Source organism: Hippopotamus amphibius, chromosome 5, assembly GCF_030028045.1.
Source record: "Hippopotamus amphibius kiboko isolate mHipAmp2 chromosome 5, mHipAmp2.hap2, whole genome shotgun sequence".
NCBI classification, from domain to species: domain Eukaryota; kingdom Metazoa; phylum Chordata; class Mammalia; order Artiodactyla; family Hippopotamidae; genus Hippopotamus; species Hippopotamus amphibius.
In genome coordinates, this window is record NC_080190.1 from 61,518,174 (window position 1) to 61,543,517 (window position 25,344).

The 25,344-nt window shown below is 51.7% G+C and overlaps 1 protein-coding gene across 1 annotated transcript; it reads left to right on the forward strand.

Moving 5' to 3' along the window:
• Positions 1-805: 805 nt before the first annotated feature.
• Positions 806-4,712, forward strand: ZNF503 (zinc finger protein 503). Its single transcript, XM_057735972.1, has 2 exons — positions 806-1,921; positions 2,640-4,712. Exons 1-2 carry the CDS (start codon positions 1,625-1,627, stop codon positions 4,272-4,274), a joined length of 1,932 nt encoding a protein of 643 aa, XP_057591955.1. The 5' UTR covers positions 806-1,624; the 3' UTR covers positions 4,275-4,712.
• The last annotated feature ends 20,632 nt before the right edge of the window (positions 4,713-25,344 follow it).

Consider the following 25,344-nt stretch of genomic DNA (forward strand, 5'->3'; position numbering starts at 1 on the left):
CGTGTTAGACGTCGCCACCGCCCGTCTCGGATACCCAGAGCCACTCGGAACTACGCGGCCCCAGAGGACCGACATTCCCCAGAGGTTGAAGGGTGTATCTCTCCCATACCGAGAAGAGCGAGGGGCACACCTCAGGACAGCGCACCCCTCTTAGCGCCCTGGGCGCACCTGCGCACTTTACTCTCACTATTCATTTTCCTGACACCGAGCGCCTCTTCCTTCTCTTTCATTCTTTTTCTTAAGAGCCCCCGCCTCTCATCCCAGGAGGCTGCTCCTCTTTCCCCCTCCTCCAGTCCCCCCTCAGTCTCTTCCTTCCTCTCCGTCTCTCTCTCCCTCTCTTTTTCCCTTCAAGTCGCACCCGCCTTGTAATCAGCAACAAAAGCTGACATAAATCACCGGCGGATTGACAAGAGCTGACAAATAACTGATTGATTGCGGTCGAGGAACATTGACAATTGATGGAGGGGTGGCGATGCCCAAAGAACTGGTGGGGGGGGGAGCATTAGAAGAGAGGGTGGCAGGAGAGAGTACGAATGGGGGGGGGGAGCTGAGTGTGAAACAGAGGAAACATGTGACCCCGGCTCCTGCCCCAATCTGCGCATCCCCGGGAGTCACGTGGCCGGGAAGGGCGGGGAGCCTAGCACAAGGAGCGAAGACAAGCCTCCACCGCCTCCGCTGCCCACCTAGCTTCTGGTTTCTCCGCCGCCGAATCTCGGGAAATCAAAGCGGGCGGGCGGACTTCCTCCAACACCCGCTCCCCACCTTTCCTTACCCAGGCGGCCGCACCGCAAGAGATTTCAGTTACTACTGAGGAGGAGGGGGAGAGACTATTTGGTGTGCGGGCCTCCTGTGCGGCCCTGGAGTTGACAGTCCGGCTGTTGTCCAGACTCCCGCCAGCGCTCCTGAACACTCCCAAACTGTTTCTCACACACACCCTCCCGCAAAAGAAGGTTTCAGTGTATTCTCCAGCTGGGGAAAGGAATGACGACGAGGAGGAAAAACAGAGGGAGGCGGCAGATAGCAAACGTAGAATAAATGTCCAGCTCGTCCTCGAAGCTAAATCAAGGGAGGGGACACGCAGGGGGAGCGGCGAAGAGGGAGCTGCCCATTAAAACCAGCGCTGAAAGTCCTGGCGGCGGCGGCGGCGGCGGCGGCGCGGGACGCGTCACATCCCCTTGACCCTCCAATCACCTCGGGCTCCGATTTGATTGGAAGGCGGCAAAGGCTTTAATCTCCCCCTCGGTGCAGCTGCTTTTGAAGTGAGTTTCCTCGCCAGAGCCCCGGCTGGACAGGCAGCGGCTCACATCGCGGAGAGCAGCGCAGGCGCCAGCGCCGGGCCGCGAGTGCGCAGCGCAGGGGCACAGCCCGAGGCGGACACGGCGAGCCACCCCGCTATCCCGCAGTCGGGCCGGCTCCTCCCGCTCGGCCCCGGCTCCGCTGCGGGCCACCCAGGATTATTCGCCTCTGGCTGCAGGCGCCGAGAAGGCGCTCTGGGCGCCCGTGACCGCCGTGCCAGCTCCTCCTCCTTCTGCTGCTCCTGCTCCCCGGGCGAGCGCGCAGCCCCGAGCCCGCCCCGCGCCTCCCGGAGCCCTCCCCCCGCTGCTCCCATGCGCGCGGGTGGGTCATGAGCACAGCGCCCTCGCTTTCTGCCTTAAGAAGCAGTAAGCACAGCGGCGGCGGCGGCAGTGCGGACCCTGCCTGGACCAGCGCGCTCTCTGGAAATAGCTCCGGCCCCGGCCCAGGCTCGTCCCCGGCCGGCAGCACCAAGCCTTTTGTGCACGCCGTGCCCCCCTCTGACCCTCTCCGCCAGGCTAACCGCCTGCCCATCAAGGTGCTGAAGATGCTGACGGCACGGACTGGCCACATTTTGCACCCCGAGTATTTGCAGCCCCTGCCTTCCACTCCCGTCAGCCCCATAGAGGTAAGGACCCTATCCCCGGATCGTGCTGGGACCACCACCCTGGCTGTCCCTCCACGGAATATCTTTCTCTTGGGATCTGGTGGGGGGAATGGAAGGGGGAATCGGAGTGATTCAGCTCCGGGATGAGGGGAGGGGACAGTGCTCCCGCACCTTAAAACTAGGGCGGAAAGAGGAGAGAAGACAGAATGGGGTGTGAATGCTCGGAGGCAAGGCAAACAAAACTTGTTTTTCCCTTTGGTATTAAGCCCCTACCCCGACCCAGGTCCCCTCACTCAGCCCGGGAGTCGAAAATACGGTTCCAAAGTCCCAGTCCTCGGGCTCCCCAGAAGCTGGTATTTGTACACAGCCTCCAAGGCGCCAGCCTCCCGAGCCCTTACTCGAATTAGGGGTGTGTGGGTTGCGGGGGTACAGTTCTGGGTCAAAGAATCAGAAACCAAAACATGTGGCGAGGTTTTTGTTTTTTGTTTTTTTTAAATCCAATTTTCGCTTAGAGAGGACAGGAAAGATTCTGATGACGGGGGAGGGGGGGTGCTATGGCCTTTCTCAAGAGCGAGAATGTGTGTGTGTAGAAGGGGTGTCGCCTAGAATTGCCCCTTGGGGCTGGGAGGATCTTTGCGGGTCGTTGCGGAGGTGCATTTGAAACCTAGAAGCCAGGATTCTAAAGGGTTTCCCCTTCTTTCTTTGTGCCCCCACCCCCACCCCGCGTCTGACCCCGCAGCTTGATGCCAAGAAGAGCCCGCTGGCGCTGTTGGCCCAAACATGCTCGCAGATCGGGAAGCCCGACCCCTCGCCCTCGTCCAAACTCTCCTCGGTCGCCTCCAATGGGGGAGGCGCGGGCGGTGCCGGCGGCGGCGCCGGGGGCGACAAGGACGCAAAGTCGGGCCCCCTCAAACTGAGCGACATCGGCGTGGAGGACAAGTCGAGTTTCAAGCCGTACTCCAAACCCGGCTCGGATAAGAAGGAGCCGGGAGGCGGCGGCGGTGGAGGCGGGGGCGGCGGGGGTGGCGGCGGGGGGGTTTCGGCGGAGAAGTCCGGATTCCGGGTACCGAGCGCCACCTGCCAGCCATTCACGCCCAGGACAGGCAGCCCAAGCTCCAGCGCCTCGGCCTGCTCGCCAGGAGGCATGCTGCCTTCGGCCGGGGGCGGCCCGGAGGGCAAGGACGACAAGAAGGACCCCGAGGCGGGCGGCGGCGGCGGCGGCAGCAAGGGCTCCGGGGGCGCCTCGGCCGAAGGGGGACCCACGGGGCTGGCGCACGGCCGGATTAGCTGCGGCGGCGGGATTAATGTGGACGTGAACCAGCACCCAGATGGGGGCCCCGGGGGCAAGGCTCTAGGCTCGGACTGCGGCGGCTCATCGGGCTCCGGCTCCGGCTCCGGCCCCAGCGCGCCCACCTCCTCCTCGGTGTTGGGCTCTGGGCTGGTGGCGCCCGTGTCGCCCTACAAGCCGGGCCAGACAGTGTTCCCGCTGCCTCCCGCGGGCATGACCTACCCAGGCAGCCTGGCTGGGGCCTACGCCGGCTACCCACCCCAGTTCCTGCCACACGGCGTGGCGCTCGACCCCACCAAGCCGGGCAGCCTGGTGGGGGCGCAGCTGGCGGCGGCCGCGGCGGGCTCTCTGGGCTGCAGTAAGCCCGCCGGCTCGAGCCCCTTGGCTGGAGCATCGCCGCCGTCCGTGATGACAGCCAGTTTGTGCCGGGACCCGTACTGCCTCAGCTACCATTGCGCCAGCCACTTGGCCGGGGCGGCGGCAGCCAGCGCGTCGTGCGCTCACGACCCCGCCGCGGCGGCCGCGGCCCTCAAGTCCGGATACCCGCTGGTGTACCCCACGCACCCGCTGCACGGCGTGCACTCTTCGCTAACCGCTGCCGCGGCTGCCGGCGCCACACCGCCCTCTCTGGCCGGCCACCCCCTCTACCCCTACGGCTTCATGCTCCCTAACGACCCACTCCCCCACATCTGCAACTGGGTGTCGGCCAACGGGCCTTGCGACAAGCGCTTCGCGACGTCCGAAGAGCTGCTGAGCCACTTGCGGACCCACACGGCCTTCCCCGGGACAGACAAACTGCTGTCGGGCTACCCCAGCTCTTCGTCTCTGGCCAGCGCCGCAGCGGCCGCCATGGCCTGCCACATGCACATCCCCACGTCGGGCGCTCCGGGCAGCCCCGGGACGCTAGCGCTGCGCAGCCCCCACCACGCGCTGGGACTCAGCAGCCGCTACCACCCCTACTCCAAGAGCCCGCTCCCCACCCCCGGCGCTCCCGTGCCCGTGCCCGCCGCCACCGGACCCTACTACTCCCCCTACGCCCTCTACGGACAGAGACTGACCACGGCCTCGGCGCTGGGGTACCAGTGAGGGCGGTCGGGAGGGCTATCGAGGGAAAGAAAAGAACTGGGGGGTGGGGAGGAGCCGAGGGAGGGACGGGTACAGGGCAGAGGCTACTGTCACCCGCGCGTGGGGATGACCCGGGCCAGGAAAGGAAAAAATATATATACCGTATCTATCTACCCGAAACAGCGACCGAGACCCGGTGGGAAACTCCCCTTTCCCCCACCTCTCATCTCCCCACCCAAACTTTATAAAAGTTGAAAAGATATCATTTGACTTTTTATAGAAAAAGAAGGAAAAAATAATTGAGAAAGTGTTCATCTGAGGACTGCATCGGTGGACACTGGTATTTATTTATGTTAGCTCCAAGCGGACCCGTGGTTCAAAAGTGCATTACTTAGTTTGAGCTCCGTAGGTAAAGAGGAAGAGGGGGAAAAATTAAAACTTGAGGGTAAAAATGTGGAAAACAAACCCTCCCGTCCCTTGTAGATTATAAATAAATACAAAACCGCCACAGAACTAGAGGTCTTCTCTTTAATGTTACTTTAAAATTGCTATGATTGTATTGTACGTTCTTATTTAATGTCTGATTGAAACAAATTTACATGCATGTTTGTTACAAAAAATGAAAAAAGAAAACAAAACAAGTCACAATTTGTCAGCTCTGATTTCAAATTGCAATTATTTTTAAGGTGTATACCATCGAAAGAGAATGGGTATTTTTTTGTATGTATTCTGGAAGAAAACAAAAAAAAAAAGGAAAAACAATTCTATTCCAAAACCTCATTTGCCTTATTTTGTTCTTTAAAAGGAACACTTAACTATTTTTAATTTTTAAGTCCACCCGCTGAGAAGGGGACAAGTAAGGTTTACGTCATGTACTAAAATAATAGACAATGTATCGCTTTAAAGATTAAAATTCCGTATATTTGATGTATTAAAAGGTTTTACTTCTTCTTCTTATCTTTTTTATTTTTGGTTAAAGAGAAAGAAGAGCATGGCAGTTTCGGCCGCAGTGGGTTCCCTGGGCCTCATGGCTACTCCTTGCCCGGACCGTGGCCGCATTTCCGATTGTTTTGTTGTGATTTTCAGGACGAGGCAAAGGCTTCAGAAGGGCTGACCAGTCGTGGGGTCGGCCTTGGGGAAAATATTTTTAAAGGGGGTTTCACAATTTGGAAAGATAGTGTCCTTAGCGATCGCTAATTCCGTTTTTAATTTTTCTCCCGGCAGCTGGTTTGTTAAAAGTGAAAGAAAAAAAAAGGATTTAAAAAAATTTCCCTCTGGAGATTTTTGGGAGTTTGGGTTTCGTTTTGTGCAGAGAGCGGCGCCAGGTCGGGACTCGCCCGCCCGGCCTCGGCCCGGGGGAGGTGCCGCTACCCGCCGTCCCTCCCTTCGGTTTCCAAGCATCCCCCGTTCCGGGCAGGCAGCCGGGATCGATTCGGGGTCGGAGGGCGCTTGGGAACCTGTTTCCCAGGCCTAGAGAGGAGAACGCGCCGGAGCCCTCTGGTCCCTCAGGGGAAAGTGAGTTTGCTTTCCTTTTCTTCTTCCGGCTGCCGAGGGCCAGAGGCGGCCACCAGCCGACCCCCTCCAGCCACCCCCCTCCCCCCCGGGGCTGCTTCCTCTCTCCGGAGTCGGCACCCGCGTCAGGCCGGCGCCGCGGCTGCTTTTCCGCATCCCGATTTCTCTGCAGTCTGTGCTCGGTCCCAGTCTGCGCCGCAGGAGAGCGCGCCGGGGCCCGGGACCCGGAAGCTCCTTCCAGTTCGGCCTCGCTAGGGTCCTGGCGCCCATTGTCCGGTGCCGTTCTGGGTTGCCAGCTCCGCTCCGCGAAGGCGCGGCGGGTCCCTCCGTCCCGGCGCGGATCCCCGCGGTGCGCACCGCTCCCTTCTCCCCAGCTTGAGCGTCGGGACTGAGCTGCCTGAAGCGCCCATGGAGCCAGGCAGAGAAGAGGTCTTTTTTTTGGGGGGGGGCCGACAGGGTGGGGGTCCAAGGCCCAGCCCCCACCCCCACCCGCGATCACACACACACTCATACTCCAGGCCCGGGCGCGAGTCCTGGGTCCTGGTCCCTGGCTGTTTGCGTGCTCGCCCCGCCGGGTCCGCGGGAGTGCTGGCTCCAGAACGTGCCTTTCCTGGGATCCCGGGGGACCGGAGTCGCGGCGCTGAGCACGCAACCCGAACTCTCCTCTCCCCGGGGTCAGGCTGTTCTGAGTTCTCCGAGCCACCGGCCTCCCTCGGCGTCAAGCTCCCCCTGCTGCCTCAGGAAGCTCACCGCGCGCAGAGGCCGCCCTCGGCCTCGGGCCTCGGGCCTCGGGCCTCGGGCCTCGGGTCTCGGTCAGTCAACCGCGCGGCCCCCGCCGCCATTTGCTCGGTGGTTGGTGACTCTGAGATTTTTACACCCTCCACCCAGCGTCAGCCTCACGCCTGCGGGGCTTTTTCCCGGGTGGTGCGCAAAGCAGGCCCGGCGACCTCCGGGACGCCGCGGGGAGCTGCCAGGCCTCCGCCTGGAGAGCACCCGGTAGAGGAAGACTCGGGCTCCGTGTCGCCTACCCAGAGCGGGCAGCCTCCAGCACCTGGGAGCCGCCTGCCCGCACTGCGCCCGGGACGCACCCACTCTGGTCTGGCTAAGAGAGGCTGGGCTGGGCTAGCTGGGCCTGCTTATTGAGAACTTCGGCCGATGAAGCGACTTGTCACCCCCAGGCTCTTGGACAGACACCCTCCGCCCCCCCCCGCCATGGGATGGGGGGACATTCGAGGAGGTGGTGCGGCCCGAGTCCCCAGGACTCCAGTGTCCACGGCTTGCGACGTGAAAACCCGGCCCTTGCTCACCCCTCACCAGCACCAGCCCCATGCCACGGGCCACTCCGACCCACAAGCTTCGCCTTCCTTTGCCTCGCGTCTTCGGACAGGGCCACCGCACCTTGCCTTCCGGGATCCTCTTGAGCGGGAAGGACCTAGAAATTCCCCAGCCCTGGCATTTCAGGTCTGGGACCGGCAGGGAGACTTACTGGGCACGCTCGTGCCTTCACGCCCACTCTCGGTATTTTATTAACAAAAATCAAACCCACAACGCCTTGAAATTTTAATGAGCGCTCCTTCCCGGAGAAGCTACTCACAGGCAGCAAAATTCCGGAGCTGGGGGCCGGGGGTAGGGGGAAGAAAGCGTTCCCCGACGTGTGGGATGGAGCTGAGTCACTCCGGGGCGCCGGGTGAGTGAGGAGAGGGTGGCAGTACGTGCTGCAGGTCCAGGCCAGGCGCGACCCCCCTGGGGGCACAGACGCCCCATACTCGCGGCGCGCCCCCGGCTCTCTCCCGCGGTCTCTTGAACTGCCGCGCGATCCTCCGCGCGCCGGCCCGCTGCCGCCGCAGCCCGAGCGGGGCGCCGCGTGTCCGCCAGGCGGCGATGGGGAGCCCGGCGGAGCTGGCAGGAGACCCGGAATCCTGGCCAGTGCGCGGCACGCCGGCTGCGGGGTCAGCCCGAGACCTCGCGCCTCCACCTTCGCACGAGTTTTGGAGCGGTGTCCGGGAGCTCCCTCCTGGTAGTTCCTCGCTCCTCTGCTGCTGCGAACCATGTCCTCCGCGCTTCACCTGCTCTAGCTTCTGCCGTTGTGTTCCCCATGCTCTCTTTCTCTACCCCAGTGGAGTTAGCTCAGGTGTAAAGGGCCCCTCCTCATCCCGGGGAGCTTCCACCGCCACCATCAAGGCTCCGATAGGTCACTTAGTCTGTCATAGTGAAGAGATCCCCACACATGAATGCATTCATTCATTCTCATTCTCTGATTATTTCCTAGGACCTAACCCCTTGCCAAGGGCTGCCCATCTCTTTACTCTTTACCTGACACAGATGGAGAAACTGAGGCTAAGTCCTGCAAGCCAGTGGCAAGGCCAGCAGAGAAAGCCTTTCCCTCCATTCAAGCTCTGCCCCAATCTGTACCTCTGGCAGTGACACTGAGTGACCATTGTGTCTGTGCTGAGTGGTCTTTAAGCAGGAAGGAAAGGCAGATAAAAAGTCCTTCTAGTTGGTGAACTCCCTGTGCTTTGGAAAACCTATAAAAATTGCCCAGAAGCTGAGGCCTTTCCCTGCAAGGCCACCTGATGGCCTCTTCTGCACATACTGGCTTAGGGTTCCTCATCTATAATACTATGGTTAGAGGCCCGGTGGTGCTCAGAGTGACTGCAAAGCCGCAGGCTGACCTGCTCACTCTGTTATGTCCAGCCCATACTATCCTGTATTATCCCATTTAAACTTCGCAACAATTCCATGAGGTTGTTAGAAGTCTTACCCCTGTTTTACACATGAGGAAGCTGAGGCTCAGCAGGGGAAGGATACTAGCTTGAGGTCACACAGCTAGTGAGTGATGAAGTCTACAGCAGAGATTCTCACCTTGGCTACTCTCACCTGAGGTGATTTTAAATCCTAACAATGTCTGGGAGGCAGAGATTCTGATTCAGCTGACAGACAGTGTGGTGGACATAACTGTTTTCTTTTTCTTTTAAGTTCTCAGCGTTGGTATTATTATTTTATTATTATTATTTTACTTTTTATTATGGAGATTTTCAAACATACACAAAGGTAGAGGAAATGGTATACTAGACACCAACAAACCTATCACCCAGCCTCAGTGGTTATCAACTCATGACCAATCTTGTTTCCTCTCTACCCTCTCCTAATTGCCTCCCCATCCCATTCATTTGAAGTGAATACAGACATCTTATCATTTTACTTCCTCACGTGTTGGTCACTTCCAGCCAGACTCCCAATCTATGGCTCGTCCCACTGCCCCTTTAAGTTCAGATAGTGTACAGCAAAGCTGGGATTTGAACCCATTTCTGTCAGAGCCCTAGCACTTCACCCTACCCTGTGCTGCAGATCCCCCAAGGCCTGGGAATACTGATCTCTCTCTGCCCAGTGTGACCCTAGGGCTCGCCCAGGGGATGCCTGGGCTGCAGAAAGACTCTTGAGTCCCTGGTGAAGCAGCAGCACCTGGTGGGACACCCACAGCACAAAGGGCATTCTGAGAGTGAGAACAGCTTAAAACTACATGGCACAGTGCAAAGAGTACAAATTTTGGGTCGGGCTGGTCTAAATCGAACTTTTAGCTCCACCACTGGCTCAACTCTATGGCTCAGTTTATCTGGCCCTCAGTTTTCTCATCTGTAAAATGGGGATATTGATACCCACCTAAAAGGGTTGTTGTGAGGCTCAAATGAAATCATTAATGTGAAAATACCCAACCTACAGTTGGCTTTTAGTAAAGACAGATTTCTTCTTCTCTCCCAAAGTATTGTTTCATTATGACCAGCCCCCTTACTCAGGAGCACACACACACACTCACACCAATCTTTCCCTCACTTCGCATTCCCTCAGCACTTAACGCAATGACAGAGGGTAGACGGATAAAGGCCACTGGACTAGGGATGAGGACCCTTGAGTTTGAGTGGTGCCTTTTCATAGTTGTGTGACCATGGACAAGTCACTTATGGCCTCTGTGAAACTTGACTGCAAAACGGACATCTGTCTATGCACACCATGGGCAGCACATTTACCAACACTACTAATGTTAACAAGCTGCATGCATTGCACACTTACTTCCGGGCACTCATCTAGTCCTATTACTACTACTATCCTCCTCTTACAGCTGAGGAAACTGAGGACTAGAGAGAGGTCCCATGTCTGTGCTCCAGCGCTGGAGTCCTAACCACTGTGCTGCACTGTGCTAGTCCCTGTGCCTGGAATCTTTGTCCTCTACCTTATTTTCCTAATTACCAGCAACTCAAATCTCCTGCTTCAAATCTCAGGCCAGTGTCACCTCCTCTGGGAAGCCCCCTGGGATCTTCTCATTGGATCCAATGCCCTTCTCTTTGCTCCTGTAGCACCTGTCCATCCCATCATACTCTCTTTACATTTCCCTCCCAGCCTGGACTCTGAGGCACTGGGGAGGAGGGACTGTCTCCTATACCTATTCCTAGTCCTGGCAGCTAGCTTGGTACCTGGAATCTAGTAGATGTTCAATAAATATTAGAGAGAAGGAGGGAAAGGGAAGGAAAGAGGAGACGGTGGGGGAAGACAGAGGAAAACAAAAGACAGAAGGGAGGAAAGATGCAAAAGAATTGGGCCCTCTTGGGCAGGATGATTCTTCCAAAGAGAGGAGGAGGAGAAGTAGCAGTGGGCTTAGAGGAACTTTAGATCTCTTTGCCCATGGCACAAAATGAGGCCAAGCAAGCTTCCATGCATCAGTTAGAAATTGCATTTGCTGACAATAACAAAGACACTGAAAGAGTGGCTTAAAGAAGATAAATGTTCTCTTCTCTTAGTCTGGAGGTGGATGGTCCAGGCTAAGAATGGCCCTCACTGATCAAGCACTCAGGGTGCTCTGCCTTCCTCTGTGCCAGCCCAACCAGGAAGCTTTCATCCTCTGGTTGTCTCTGAGTCAAAAATGGCTGCTGGAGCTCAGCCACCATCACCTCATTCCAGATGACAGGAAGGAGGAATGAAAAGAGGTAAAAGGGTCCCTCCCTTTTAATAAGTCTTTCTGGAATCCATAGACAACTCCTCAGCTTATACCTCATTGGGCAGAACCTAGTCACATGGCCATGCTTAGCTGTAAGGGAGCCTGGAAAATGTAATGTTTAGCTGGGTATGCTGCTGCCTCAGATAAATTCAGTGTTCTGTTACTCAGGGAAGCGAGAAGGGTGGGAGTTGGGGTAGGGCATTAGCAGACTCCCCTACAACCCACAGATGGGGTTACCCAGAACTGGAGTCAGGAGAGAACTCTCTTGTTGGTGGCCTTCCAGGGGGTCACTGGTTGGTGACATGCACCTCTAAACCACAGATACTTGTTGATAAAGTGGGCAGGGATGGCACTTGATATGTCCTCAAAAGTTGTAATTCTTGTTCCTTTTAGGTGTCTGGAGTTGTATACTACAATGATTTAGAGTGGGATTTGTCAAAAAGTAATTTTTATCCCTGTAAAGATTTTTGGTTAGGGACCTGTTCATTTTGACCCTGCACCCCACACGCAACATCAAGCCAGGAAGAAGGGATCGATCATCTTTGGGGAAAAAAAAAGCAATGAAAATAAAATTCCATGCGGTGAAAGTGACTAGCATTGTAAACCTACCTCTCACCCCCTTCCATGTTATTGGGGAGAAACTGAAGACAGCCTCCAACTCAAAACAGAGGCAGACCAATGCTAAATCAACTTTGCACTAACCTTACCTTAAATGATTAGAGTGTAACTATAGAAATGTAAAAGAAACAAGACACAGCCAAAAAGAACACACACCTTATCACTGAATCACAGTGACACTCGAGTGAGTTCTAATCATGCCTCCATACACCCACACAGCAGTGGCCCTTGGGACACCCCTATGTCGGGTCCTGGGGGGTGGAGGCACTGGGGTGGGGGCGGGGGTCAGACTTAGGAGACTCCTAAGGGGTAAGGAGAAAACAGGAACAGGGATCCGTGAATGTGAGCAGTTTGGTTGCTCTGTTGCTGGAAGCTTCCTTGGCCTTAGGTCTCAAAAAGGGAGAGAGATTTCAGAGTTCTGGGCCGACTTCTCTGCATGTCTCTCTGTGTCTCTGCCATTTTTCTTTCACACGCTTTATAAACATTTCTTCCCCACATCCTCCAGGGGCGATTCCTGTGGTGTGGGAATTCTATACCCTCCACATCACTAGTTCTTAAGCCTTTTGTGGGTTGAGGCAAGGATGCAGAAACCACAGCCTTTTTTTGAGAATCCGATAAAAGCAATGGCCCCTCTTTATAGAAATAAGTACACATATTCAACATTGGAAAAATAATTTTGGGGGTTCATGGGCCTACAGACTTTAAATCCTTGATCTTGAAGGAAATCGAAGATTTAAATATAAAAAGAGCATGCCCTTGGGAAACGCCCTGAGGGACTCTGGGCTTTCCTTTCTAAATTTTTCTGACCAAGGCTACATTCCAACTACTCTGCGTGATTAACTGAAACAAATAACATTTATGTCAACCTACCACAGGCCAGTGTTAACCTGTGCAACCTTTACAATAACTCTATGAAGTGGGCCCTATAATTAGCCCCACTTTATGGATGAGGAAATGGAGGCACAGAGAGGTAAAGTGACTTGCCCAAGATCACACAGATAGTAAGGGGCAGAGTGGGCTTGTGTTGCATATGCTGTTTAGGCTCCAGGGCCATTTTTGTGCTTTTCACCACTGCCTAGTGGCCTTCGCCTCTCTGTACACTGAAGCCACAGAACCCTGCCTAACCCTAATGCAGGTGTCAGGCCTCACAGTCGTGTGCTGGAATCAGCTCATACTGGCTCACAAGACCCAGCTGTGCACCCCTCTTCCCAACTGCTCATTCTGTGGTGGTATGTTGATAGCTTGAAATCAGCCATGGTGGGAGTATTTACAACAAAGCAGTTGCCAAACACTGTAAGTGAAGGCTTCCTCCCCACCCCAGAGAGCTGTTTATTAAACATTCACCAGCACACCACTGGGCCCACTTATTCTAATCCCACTCAAATAGCTGCAACGTCTGGCCACCCAGGCCCCGAGTCCCTGAGAAGCAAGGATCTTCCTCCCACTCAGAGAGGAGGATTTGGATGTGGTCTGCTGCCCCCAGGCTTAGTGTGGGGGGGTAATTAGGGAGAATGTAGCCTCCTCTCTGACCCCACTGTACAAAGGCGGTCTTCCAGTTGCCTTCAGCACCTTCCCTGTCCTAGAACCCAGGCCTGTTCAGCTGGGGTCCAGATCCTTTACACCATTCTGTCAGCCCGGCTGATGTGGGGATGCGTGGCTGCCTGGAAGCTCCAGTAGCCTGCCCAGCCCTGTACGCCTGCCACTGGACCCTTAGCTATTGATGCCAGCCAGATCTGGTTTAACCCTTTCCCTTTGGGGTTAGCTGCAGGAAGCTGGCTCCTCCCTCTAGTCCCACTAGATTCCAGCCCCAATCCCTCTCCTCCACCTTCTGGGAACACCCAGCAAACCGCCCAGCTGGGACCAAGACAGCTGTGACAATGCACATCCTCTGACTTTGTCCATAGGGAAACCCCATCCAACGGCAAGGATTCCAGTGGGCTAGGCCTAGGGTAGAGCCCTCCCTGGTGCCCTCTCACCAAGTAGCATCTCGGACCACAGGAAAGAAATGGAGTGTTATGATCACTCCTATTTCGTGAGCATTTTCCTAGTGCCAAAAGCTTTATATTTCTTTATATTATCTTTTCTTAATCCCTATAAGATCCCTAGGCGATAAGTGCTATATTAAACTCATGTTATAAAAGCAAAAACTGAGATTCAGAGAGGTTAGGTAACATGCCTGAAGTCACACAGCTAACAAGTGGTGAGCTGAAATTCAAGGCCAGAGCTGTCTCACTCCAGAAACAATTGCTACCTTAAGTCAGGCTGTGATAAGGGCTATCATCATGGAGGAACCAGGTTAATTCCAAGAGGAGGATGCAGACATCCTCAGGGAGGGGCAGCACTTGATCAGGGCTTGGACAATGAGCAGGCATTTGATGGGTGGAAAGTGGGGGATTTGAGAAACCAGGAGGAGGGACGAACAGGAGCAAAGGCACGGAGGCAGGACGACTCGTGTGTGTGTTTGGTAGGGATGTGGCTGTGGCAGAGGGAGTGGTGGGAACGTGATGGGAACAGATGGTGTCCTGTTCTTTGATGAGCAATGGGGAGCCATCAAAGGTCTTTGAGCAGAGGAGTACCATTACGCAATAGAACAATGAGATTGGAGGTCAAGAGACCAAAACATCAGGTGGTTCAGACAAGAGAAGGTGAGAGCCGGAAGCAGGGGAGAGACTCCAGGACGAGAAAGCAAGAACAGTCCCAGGAGATGGCGAGGAGGTAAGATGGACTGGACTCAGTGAAGGGCAGGGGCTGGAAAGGAGAGAGAAAAGGCAAATATGATCCTGCGGTCTTAGCGCATGGTATTGGGCTACACTGCTGTAACAAAGAGACTCACCCCCTGCCCCCAACATAGTGACTTGAATCAGATGGAAGTTTCTCTCAGGTCTCTGTCATCTACGCTGGTGAAGCTGTTCTGCTCCATGACATCATCCAGGGACCCAAGTGCCTTCCATCTCGGTATTCCTTCATCCCCTAGGATACTGTGCTCTTTGGTGCGATTAGATATGGGCGCTCTTCCTACCCAGCGGAAAGGGAGAGGAGGAAGTCCAGGGCAAGCGATGTCCTTTTGAACAAGTGAGGAAGAAGCTGCAAGGGAGGCTGTGAAACGTCATTTGCACCCCAGGGGCCATGTGCAAAGAGGAGGAGAATAGATTTGGAATGGAGGGCTAATCAGGAGTCGGCCAGGTCTGGGTACCTGTAAGAAGTTCCAAGGGGGAGCAGGCTTTGGCAGGGAGATGTAGAGTGTAGGTTTTGTACAGGTTGAGTTCCTCATGCCTGTAGGGGGTCAGGGCTGGAGATGTAAATTTGTGAGTAGTTAGCCGAAGAGAGAGCTGAAACCTGGGGTGTGAGGAATATGGATCAGGGAGAGATAATAGAAGAAAATTGGACTAAAGGTGGAGCCTGAGAATCTTGAGGAAGGCCTATGAGGAACAGTCATTTTGCCAATAGTATTCTCTCTTTTCCTTTTTTAATTTTTTTAAATTTAGGTATAATTGATGTATAATATTATATTAGTTTCAGGTATACAACATTTTGATTCAATACTATTATAGACTATACTCTAAAGTTATTACAAAATAATGGCTATATTTCCCTGTGCTGTACAGTATACCCTTGTTGCTTATTTATTTTATACATAGTATTTTGTGCCTCTTAATCCCATACCCCGTCTCGCCCCTTCCCCCTTCCCTCTTCTCAGGGGTAACCACTAGTTTGTTCTCTATATCTGTGAGTCTATTTCTGTTCTTAGACACATTCGTTTTATTTTTTTAGATTCCACATATAAGTGATAACACAGAGTATTTGTCTTTCTCTGTCTGACTTATTTCACTAAGCATAATACTCTCTAGGTCCATCCACATTGTTGGAAATAGCAGAATTTCATTCTTTTTAGGGCTGAGTAATATTCCATTGTGTGTATATATATATATATACACATATATTTATATATATATATCTTTATCACATCTTCTTCACCTATTCATCTGTTGATGGACACTTGGGCTGCTTCCATATCTCTTGCCAGAGGGACAAGGGTCACAGGGGAAGCCTCTATGATCAAGAGGCAGACCCAGGGGACTGGGGATGGGGAGGTAGTTAGTAGCACCACATCCTGGGGGGACAAGAGACCTCAGAGGGGACTTGGCTCCAGAGCCAGGATCCCCAACTAGGTGGCAGTGGTTGGCAGCAGGGAGGGGCGCGGGGGGTGTTGGTACGGAGGTGAGTGTGGCTGCACAGACAGAGCATTACTGGGGTACAGTGTGAAATGCTCACCACAGTCATGCTGCTTAACACATCCATCACCTCACACAGTTACCGTGTGTGTGTGTGTGTGTGTGTGTTAAAACCCCTTAACTCTCTTAGCAAATGTCAAGTATACAATACAGTATTATTGACTATAATCACCATGCTGACACGAGATTCCCAGAACTTATTCATCTTATACCTTTAAGTTTATATGCTTTGACCAATATCTCATTTCCTTCATCTCCACTCCCCCACCCCCCTCCCAGGCAACCACCATTCTACTCTTTGCTTCTATGAGTTTGACTATTTTAGATGGTACATGTGGCATCATGTAGTGCTTGTCCTTCATGTCTGGCTTATTTCAATTAGCATAATGTTCTCCAGGTTCATCCATGTTGTTGTAAATAACAGGATTTCCTTCTTTTTTATGGCTGAATAACATTCCATGGTGTATGTGTGTGTGTGTGTGTTTGTCCTTATGTTTTCTTCTCAGAGTTTCATGGCATCAAGTCTTACATTTAGGTCTTTAGTTAATTTTTGTGTATGTGTAAGATTAGGGTATCTTGATTTCTTGGGGGCTTACCCCTATCCCTGGCATCAAAATCTACACATTCCAGGTCTGGGGCCAAAGTCACCTCTCTATGCACCCTGAGAGTTCAATACTAGGACCAATGCCTGCCAGGGCAAACGTCTGGCCATTGATCAAGTAGCTGAAATGCTGACTGATTGATGGATCAATTAAGCACTCAACAGACTGCCAGATCGACGATTGATAGACTAGTAGCTTGGCTGTCTGAGGACAGTGCTTGCACCTTATGTATCTTTATGTGTCTTTATCCCAACCAACACTTAGCACAGGGCCTGGCTCAGAATAGATGCTTAATAAATGGCTGCCATATGAGTCATGTGGCTCAGCCAGCTGCAAAAGAGGCTGGGAAATGTATTTTGTTAAAATCAATTATAAATTAGGCTTCTGGGACAGGAAAAAAAGGAGAATGGCGATTGGAGGACCATGTGGCCTCTGCCATAAGGGGACAGTGATGAACCCTGGTTAAGGGATGCAGGCACTTGAGGACCACATCTCAAGTTCAGAAGTGAATTTGCACAGAGCTTTGGAATGGATTACCTCTTCTGCAGAACTTTCAGAGGTCCACAATTTCTCCCCTTTACCCATTAGTCACCTAGGGAGGTACACAGCTAAGAAGCAGAGAGGGACCACCTGCGCCCATTGAAATGACTGCTTTTTATTTCCAAAGGCCTGGCCTTGAGGAAGTATAGTCTTAACATCTTCTGTAATTTTGTTCATCACAAAATCTTACTGAAGTTCCTATTTAAAACCTGGCCTCAGTGCTTCTGATTCCTGTTGATCCTATATTCTTTGCAGAAGGACCCATTCAGGGTCACAGGCTTCAATTCGGAAGTAAGAAGCAAAAGTCCTGAAAATGCTCCCTCCTTGCCTCTTTGCTGTAATGGCTTCATTCGGAACAAAAGGGCAACCTCAGTATACAGGTACCATGCCAAGCTCCAGGGCTCTGCCACCTGATTCAAGTTCCAACTCTGTTCTGACCGGCTCTGTGACCTTGGGCACATCATTCAACCTCCCTTCCCTGCCCCAAGCCTCAGTTTCCTCATCTATAACATGGGATGAGAATAATAATACCAACCTCACGGGGTGGTATCCGTGGTGAGAATAGGACCTGGCAGTTGGTAAGAACTCAAAAACTCTTAGGTGTTATTAGAAGTGGAGAGAGTCATTCCAGCCTGTGTCTTCTGCCTCCTCAGCTTCTTGAGAGGGGTAAATGGCCCTGTCTTTTTCATCTCGTGTGCCCCCTCCTTCTCGCCCAGGCACAGAGTAGAGAATCCTGCTGCCAGCTCACGCTGGCTACAGAGCTGGCGTGGAGTGAAGCGGTCTGTGGTTTACACGCTTCTCCTCTGACCCAAGTGCCAGATGCCCTCCCCCTCCCCTCTGCTTCAGCACAGCCCACCCCGAGGTGCTGAGGTGGCCGGTGCTGTGCTGTGGGTGTGCACACCCCCTCTCACTCCACTTTAAAGAAGCACGGCAGGCACAGACCCCCGACACACCTTGCATTCAGATCGCCCCTCTCCCAGACCAAAGGTAACGGGGGTGGGGGGGAAATGAAATTCACTTGGGAGCATCCCTCTGGTTCCTTGAGTGTCACTTTTCTGCATATTTATGGTAATCATCCCTGCAACAAAAACAGTGACTTCACTGTCTAAATAATAAGCTAATTTGTTACAGCTAATTACTCAAGGACTTCCTTAATCTCAATTAAAAGATCCGAGAAGATTCCTGCCCCCTCTCATTCCAGTGTTCCTGAAGATCCCCCTAATGTATTCTGGATCACAGATTAGTGGGGAGCCAAGGATGGTCCGTGCTGGGCAAAACTGCTAAAATCCATCCCAGCAACGTGAAGCAGTGATTTATTGTGACATGGAATGTGGGACATTTCCCCAGCTTTTGTGATTGTGGTAATGAAGCTGTAAACCAAATAGCATGAAATGAGGCAAGGCCTTACAATTTAATCAGCTCGTAAACAGATCTACTGCATCAAGCAAATGACATTATTATCCATCCGAAGTAAATCATGCTAATCTCGGGAGATAAAATCAACATCGTTAATGGTCACATGTCATATTCATCAACACTAAACCATCCCCTTTGACAGATTAATCCTAACTACAGCTCCCAGGATGTATGGTAATAGGGCTTGTAGCATGCATTTCACTCCGCGCCAGGCTAACCAGCACTCTTAGGCTGCTATTACAAATAATTTTTTTATTGATTTACATATTTTAAAATGCATTTAAGGTGAGGCACCATTAAAAACCCTGTCACCCACCCATATTTCTTCCCTCCATTCCCAGACTTTATTAATAGGAACGGGAAGACAAACGCAGAAAGCCTTATAAATACTTTGTTTAGGGCAGTGTTAGGGGTAATTAAGATAGGGACTGGGGTTCTTTCTGGGGGGAAGGGACAGGTGAGGAGCAGACGGGGTGATGGGAAGAAGGGACCCTCTTGTGGATCAGAGATAAAGGGAAAGGGCAGCCTCCTTTGCTTCCTGTTTTCCCTACAGGTGCCAGGAAAGAGGGAGGTAAATGCTCCCCCAAATCTGCTCTCGGAGGTTTCCCTCTCCCCCTCTCTCTCTCAAGTCCTGCCTCCACCCCATCAACTCAGCCTTATGGTATGTGCATCTGTGCCGGCATTTCAGTCACTGCATCCTGCCTGCTGACTCCAAACGCCAAATGTATTTATTTATCATAAGGCTGACCTAGGATGAATGCTCCTGGAAAAGTGTCCACTATTCAAAATGTCACTTCCCCTCAACAGGCCGTGCGTTATATTGACAGGCATACTTTCAGAGGCCCCTGAATGACGAGGATGGATGGAGGGCTGCCACAGCAGCTGGCACTGCTGCCTGGGCTAAGTGAGCGAGTGGGTAGGTGGGTGAGTGAGTGAGTGAGCGAGCGAGTGAGTGAGTGGGTGGGTGAGTGAGTGAGCGAGCACGTGAGTAGGTGAGTGGGCGGGTGACCAAATTATCCACACCCTCCCTCAGAGCACAGGGCCATGACAAGAGATACAGCATGAAGACTTTCAAGGCTACATTTCTCAGTGGCAAGCAGAGAGCAACCCACCTTCCCCCAGCCAGTGTTCCAATGGGCACTTCTGAGGAGCTTCCTGTCCACCTGGAGAGCCAGGAGTGGGTGGAGAGCATGAAAGAGGGGGTTATCCTCCTTCTGAGTGAAGAGAGTGGGGGGGTCCCAGGACCACCACTTTTGGCTACGCAAACCTTGCATTGCACAATGGCATTCCTGAGAATTACTCAGTGCAGCAATTCTGAGGTCACCATTAAGTCAGGCCCACATCAACCTGGATAGAAATCCAGGAAGCAGATCAATCTGAGAGGAAAGTGTACCAGAATCGAGCTACTAAATTCAACTGAAGCACTTCTCTTGATGCACTGAAAAGGCCCCACCTTGTCTTGAGTAGACTAAGACTCAGACATGCCCAGATCCCCCAAAGCAGGCTTTATATAACCCTCCTCCTGCCGTGATTTATTTCAGAGGTGGGGTGGTTGGTTGATAGATACAATAGGACCCTGAATCACGCCCCAACCCGGATCTGTTTTGTAAAATAGCATCTATCAATTAGACTAACTAATAAAATGATGCTGAATGTAAATTAACTTCAGGGCTCAGGTGGCACCAAGTTCAAGTGGTTGGAACCCACTGAGTTACAAGAATCTCTAAAGATTTTGTGTCTGGTGTTTTCCATGATCCTTACTGAGAACCGTGGAGGTTGCCTGCTCTGATTATTGGGGGCCTGAAGGCTGAGGAAAGACCTTACCCTCAGCTGCTTGGGCTGAGTTAGTTGGTTGAGGGCAGCAGTTGGTAAACCTTAGTGTGAGTCAAAAGCACCTAGGGGCAAATTGGTACAACCACTAGAGAGGACAGTATGGAGCTTCCTTAAAAAAACTAAAAATAGGACTACCATATGATCCAGCAATCCCACTATTAGGCATATACCCAGAGAAAACTATAATCTGAAAAGATACATGCAGGATTTCCCTGGTGGCACAGTGGTTAAGAATCAGCCTGCTAATACAGGGAACACGAGTTTGATCCCTGGTCCGGGAAGATCCCACATGCCTCAGAGCAACTAAGCCCGTGCGCCACAACTACTGAGCCTGTGCTCTAGAGCCCTCGAGCCACGACGACTGCCCATGGTGCAACTACTGAAGCCTTCGTGCCTAGGGGCCATGCTCTGCAACAAGAGAAGCCACCACAATGAGAAGCCCGTGCACCACAACAGAGTAGCCCCTGCTCGCCGCAACTAGAGAAAGCCCAAGCGCAGCAACAAAGACCCAATGCAGCCAAATTATTAATTAACTAAAATTAAAAAAAAGAATAAAATAAAAGAGGGCTTCCTAGGTGGCGCAGTGGTTGGGAGCCCGCCTGCCACTGCGGGGGACACAGGTTCGATCCCTGCTCCGGGAAGATCCCACATGCCGCAGAGCAACTAAGCCTGTGCTCCACAACTGTTGGGCCTGTGCTTTAGAGCCCATGAGCCACAATTACTGAGCCCATGTGCCACAACTACTGAAGCCCACGCACCTAGAGCCTGTGCTCCACAACAAGAGGGGCCACGGCAATGAGGAGCCTGCTCACCACAGGGAAGAGTAGCCTCCACTCGCCGCAACTAGAGAAAGCCCATGTGCAGCAGCAAAGACCCAACACAGCCAGTAAATAAATATGTAAATAAATTAATTTTAAAAAAGAAAAAAAAGAAAAGATACATGCACCCCAGTGTTCACTGCAGCACTATTTACAATAGCCAAGACATGGATACAACCTAAATGTCCATCTACAGAGGAATGGATAAGAAGATGTGGTACATATATACAATGGAATATTACTCAGCCATATAAAAGAATGAAACAATGCCATTTGCAGCAACATGGATAGACCTAGAGATTATCAAACAAAGTGAAGTCAGAAAAAGAAAGACAAATATCATATAATATGACATATGTAAAATCTAATTTTTAAAAATGATGCAAATAAACTTTTTTACAAAACAGAAACAGACTTACAGATATTGAAAATAAACTTAGGGTTACCAAAGGGAAAATGTGGAGGAGGGTAGGATAAATCAGGAGTTTGGGATTAACATACACACACTACTATACATAAGATAGATAATCAACAAGGACCTACTGTATAGCACAGGGAACTCTACTCAATATTCTGTGATAACCTATATGGGAAAAGAATCTGAAAAAGAATGAATATATGTATATGTATAACAATCACTTTTCTGTACACCTGAAACTAACACAACATTGTAAATCAACTATACGCCAATAAAAATTTTTTTAAAAAGCACCTAGGAGCTTGTTAAAACACAGATAGCTGGCCTCCACCTACTGGGTTTCTTATTTGTAAGTCCAAGGTTAGGTCAGGGAATTTGCATTTCTAGCAAATTCTCAGGTGGTACTGATGTTGCTGGTCCAGGAACCACACTGAAAACCAGGGTTTGGGGGCAGGAACACCTACACCAGGGAGAGGCAGAGGTGGGCATGGAGGGAGGTGTAGATGGGGAGCACTGGATTCCCAGGTACAGGTTACAAGCCTAGAGTTGGGTCATGGCAGGAAACTGGGGCCAGAAACAGGAAGTGAGGTTAGGAGTCGGACTTCTACATTTCTGAAGGCTTTCGTATTCCAAGTTTCTGTGACTCTGAGAGTACAAGTAAGCAAAGCAAGCCTGACAAGCCAGAGTTCAGAACCACAGAGATTAAGACCAAAAGCAGCAATTGTCCTGGAGACCGGAGTTGAATTTTAACCCAAGCCCCAACTCTGACTTGCTGTGTTTCCTGCAGTCCATCCCTTTCCTTCTCTGGTCTTCCCTTCTCTTGCATCCTCTGTGAAGACAGAGTGTTGCACTAGGTTTCCTCCAAAATCCTTTCCATGTCTGATAGGTGTGAGGTTATACCAGTGTTTCACAAAGAGTACCCAGTGGAACCCTTGCTCTCTGAAAAATGGGTTTCATGGTCAGATAAGTTTGGAAAAGTTTTCAAAACATAAGCCCCCTCTTGGATTTATAATTTATATTCACATGTTAAAGGCTCTTAAGAGTCCTGAAGTCAGGAAACCTGTTTAACTTTATTTAATCCAGAATTTCAAAAACTTATTGGACAATGGAACCCTTTTCCCACTTAACACCTATTAGCATCCCTAACACCTATTAGCACTGGGGTTCTACAAAACATACTTTGGGGAACACTGGCCAATGCCAATGGCTGAGACAGGAGGCAAATGAATATGTCAGCATCTTTTCCCCTGTGCCCGGAGGTACAGCCACTTCCCCTCGACTCCCAGCACCTTGGTGCTTTGGCGCAACCAGCAAACATCCACTGAGCATCTGCCACCTGCCAGGGACTAAGCCAGGCACTCAGCTAAGAGACAGAGGGTTCATACCCTCAACAAGCTCTCTAGCTGGGGTGGCAGGGGAGAAGCTGGGTACTGCTTTGGCCCAGCAGGGAACTTCAGAGATTCTCACCAAGCTGGGGGCTTTTGTCCCTTCTTTTCCATGGGCTGACATCAGTTTGCCACTGGCTTCACTAGTAGGTTTGTTCTCTTCAGCCAGACCTGCCTGTAAACATGTTCATTCATTCACTTAACAAAAATATATTGAGCACTTATTTCATGCCAGGTATTGTCACGGGATATAGCAGAGAATGAAGCAGGCAAAAATCCCTGGCCTCAAGGAGCCCACATTCCAACAGAGAAGGATGAGCAGTGAATAAATAAAATACATGGCGTGTCAGATGGTAACAAGTGCTAAAGTAGAGAGGGGATAGGCAGACTTCCTGGTAGCTCAGTGGTTAAGAATTCACCTGCCAATGCAGGGGACACGGGTTCGAGCCCTGGGCCAGGAAGATCCCACATGCCGCAGAGCAACTAAGCCCGTGCACCACAACTACAGAGCCTGTGCTCTAGAGCCCATGAGCCACAACGACTGAGCCCCTGTGCCACAGCTACTGAAGCCCATGTGCCTAGAGCCATGCTCTGCAACAAGAGAAGCTGCCACCACACTGAGAAACCCTCGCACTGCAACAAGGTAGCCCCCACTGGCCACAACTAGAGAAAGCCCATGTGCAGGAACAAAGACCCAATGCAGCCAAAAAAAAAAAAAGAGGGGATAGGCAATGCCAAGGGAGTTTTACTATTTTAAATGGGGACAGGGATGTCAGGAAAGGCCTCAATGACTTTTCTGTAAGAACCTGAAGGTGTGAGAGAGTGAGCCAAGTGGAAGTGTTCCAGGGAGAGGGAACAGCATGTGCAAAGGCCCCAGGATGGGGTACACCTAGTGTATTTGACACACAGCTAGGAGACCAACATGGCTTGAGAAAATGAGAAAGAATATGAAGAGCAGAAAAGGGTCAGAAAGATGATAGGGGCCAGAATACTAGACCCTGAGTGGGATAAGAAGCCTTTTGAGCAGAGAACATGACACAATATGACTTGTCTTTCAAAATCACTTAATGTGATTTATATACAGTGTATGCAAAGTCCCTGCAGAGAGCCAAAGAAAGTGATACTAGTCATGAAGCTATAGGTTCCTGGTGCAGGTCACATGGCCCTGCTGCTTACGGCCATCCCCCAAAACTGCTCTCAGAGCCTTCCCTCTCCCCCTCTTTCTCACGTCCTACCTCCACCCCATCAACTCGGTCTTACGGTATGTGCACCTGTGCTAGCGTTTCAGTCAAAAAAGAGTGGGAAGGGTGTGGGGATAGAGGGAGGCAGGTACAGAGATGGGCAGGAAGCTCTGAAAGCCAAACTGTTTCACACTGTATAATATTTCCACTTTCTACCAAGCACTGTTTGAGCCCATTTACTTAGATCCTCCTTATGAACCCTGGATTAACCCTGTGAGGTGGGAAATTCCTATCCTTGTTTTGCATTTAAGGACCTTGTCAGTCAGAGGAGTTAACTGACATGCCAATTCACACAGTTCACCATTGGCAGAACCCAGGGCTCCCAAATTTTCTCATTCCAGTGCTCTTTCCTCAGCCTTGCACTGTCTGGTGTTGTGAATGGTGTCTGGAGCCCCCTCACTTTCCAGGGAAGCACTCTTCAGACAGGGAAGCAACTGTAGCCCTTCGTGTTGACTCCAGATACCCTATGGGCACCAAGAGTCTGCAAGGTGAGTGTCTTAGATTGGAAATAGATGCTGGAGATGATGGAGAGCTGCATGTAGAAGGTTTATGGGGAAGTGCTCTGGAGTTACACCTGTAAGGAAACAAGGAAGACAGGACTGAGATGAGGGGACAGGACTGGGATGAGGGGAAAGCTGACACCAAATGTGACTGCAACAGAGACCTCGGCCCCCGAACACAGCAGAATGGTCCAGGGATGCCTGGGGATGCCTGATGGGCACCTGATCCAGGCTGGGCCAATCACAGATGGCCCCAGGAACAAGGGGTGGAGAACCAAGAAAGAGGTCAGTCTGACCCTGGGTGTTAAATCAAGGCATGAAATCTAGAAGCAGCCATGTTCAGCGTGCAGACTGAGGAGCAGGAAAAGATGTTTGGTACAGAGAGAATAGAGGAGGGTAGCCCCTCCTGTAGCCCTGCAGGACTCCAGGACTTTCCTGATCCACATCCCAGCCCTTAGGTGGAGGCTGGGGACCAGCGGTGCTGATTCACCTTCTCTAAATGGAAGCTCTGAGTTCCCTGGATGCTGGCTGTGCTCCACCAGGGTCGGTATCAATACTCTCAGCACCCTCACCTCTAACCCTCCCATTTCCTCATTTTCTAGTCTTGAGAGTGAGATATTCTGATCATTATTTTTTCTTTCCCTGGGTCCTTGTCCCTAAGCTTTTGAAAGTCAAAAGCCAGGATGAGCCTTTTGTTTCTCTTTCTGCTGCCCCATCTCTTCCCCGAGGCACCCAGCATAGAAGAGGCCACCTTGAAAGGAGAGGGGGTCCGGGAGAGGTAAAGAGAAGGAAATAGCCAGAACTGTTAAAAATGAATAGTTCAAACATATAATTTTACCATGAAAAAACAGCAATTTTTAAATGTGCTTTTTTCAAAACCACACTAGCCTCCGGATTTTGCCATGAGCTCCTCCCCAGGTAAGCATCAGTACTCTGAGAAGCCAGAGTGAAGATCACTCATTCATTTCATGTGCCAGAATAGACAG

Bases quoted from the DNA above. Each gene is read 5' to 3' on its own strand.
- ZNF503 (XM_057735972.1), top strand. From the start codon at position 1,625: ATGAGCACAGCGCCCTCGCTTTCTGCCTTAAGAAGCAGTAAGCACAGC. The intron at 1,922-2,639 runs GTAAGGACCCTA...CTGACCCCGCAG, and splicing joins CTCCCGTCAGCCCCATAGAG to CTTGATGCCAAGAAGAGCCC.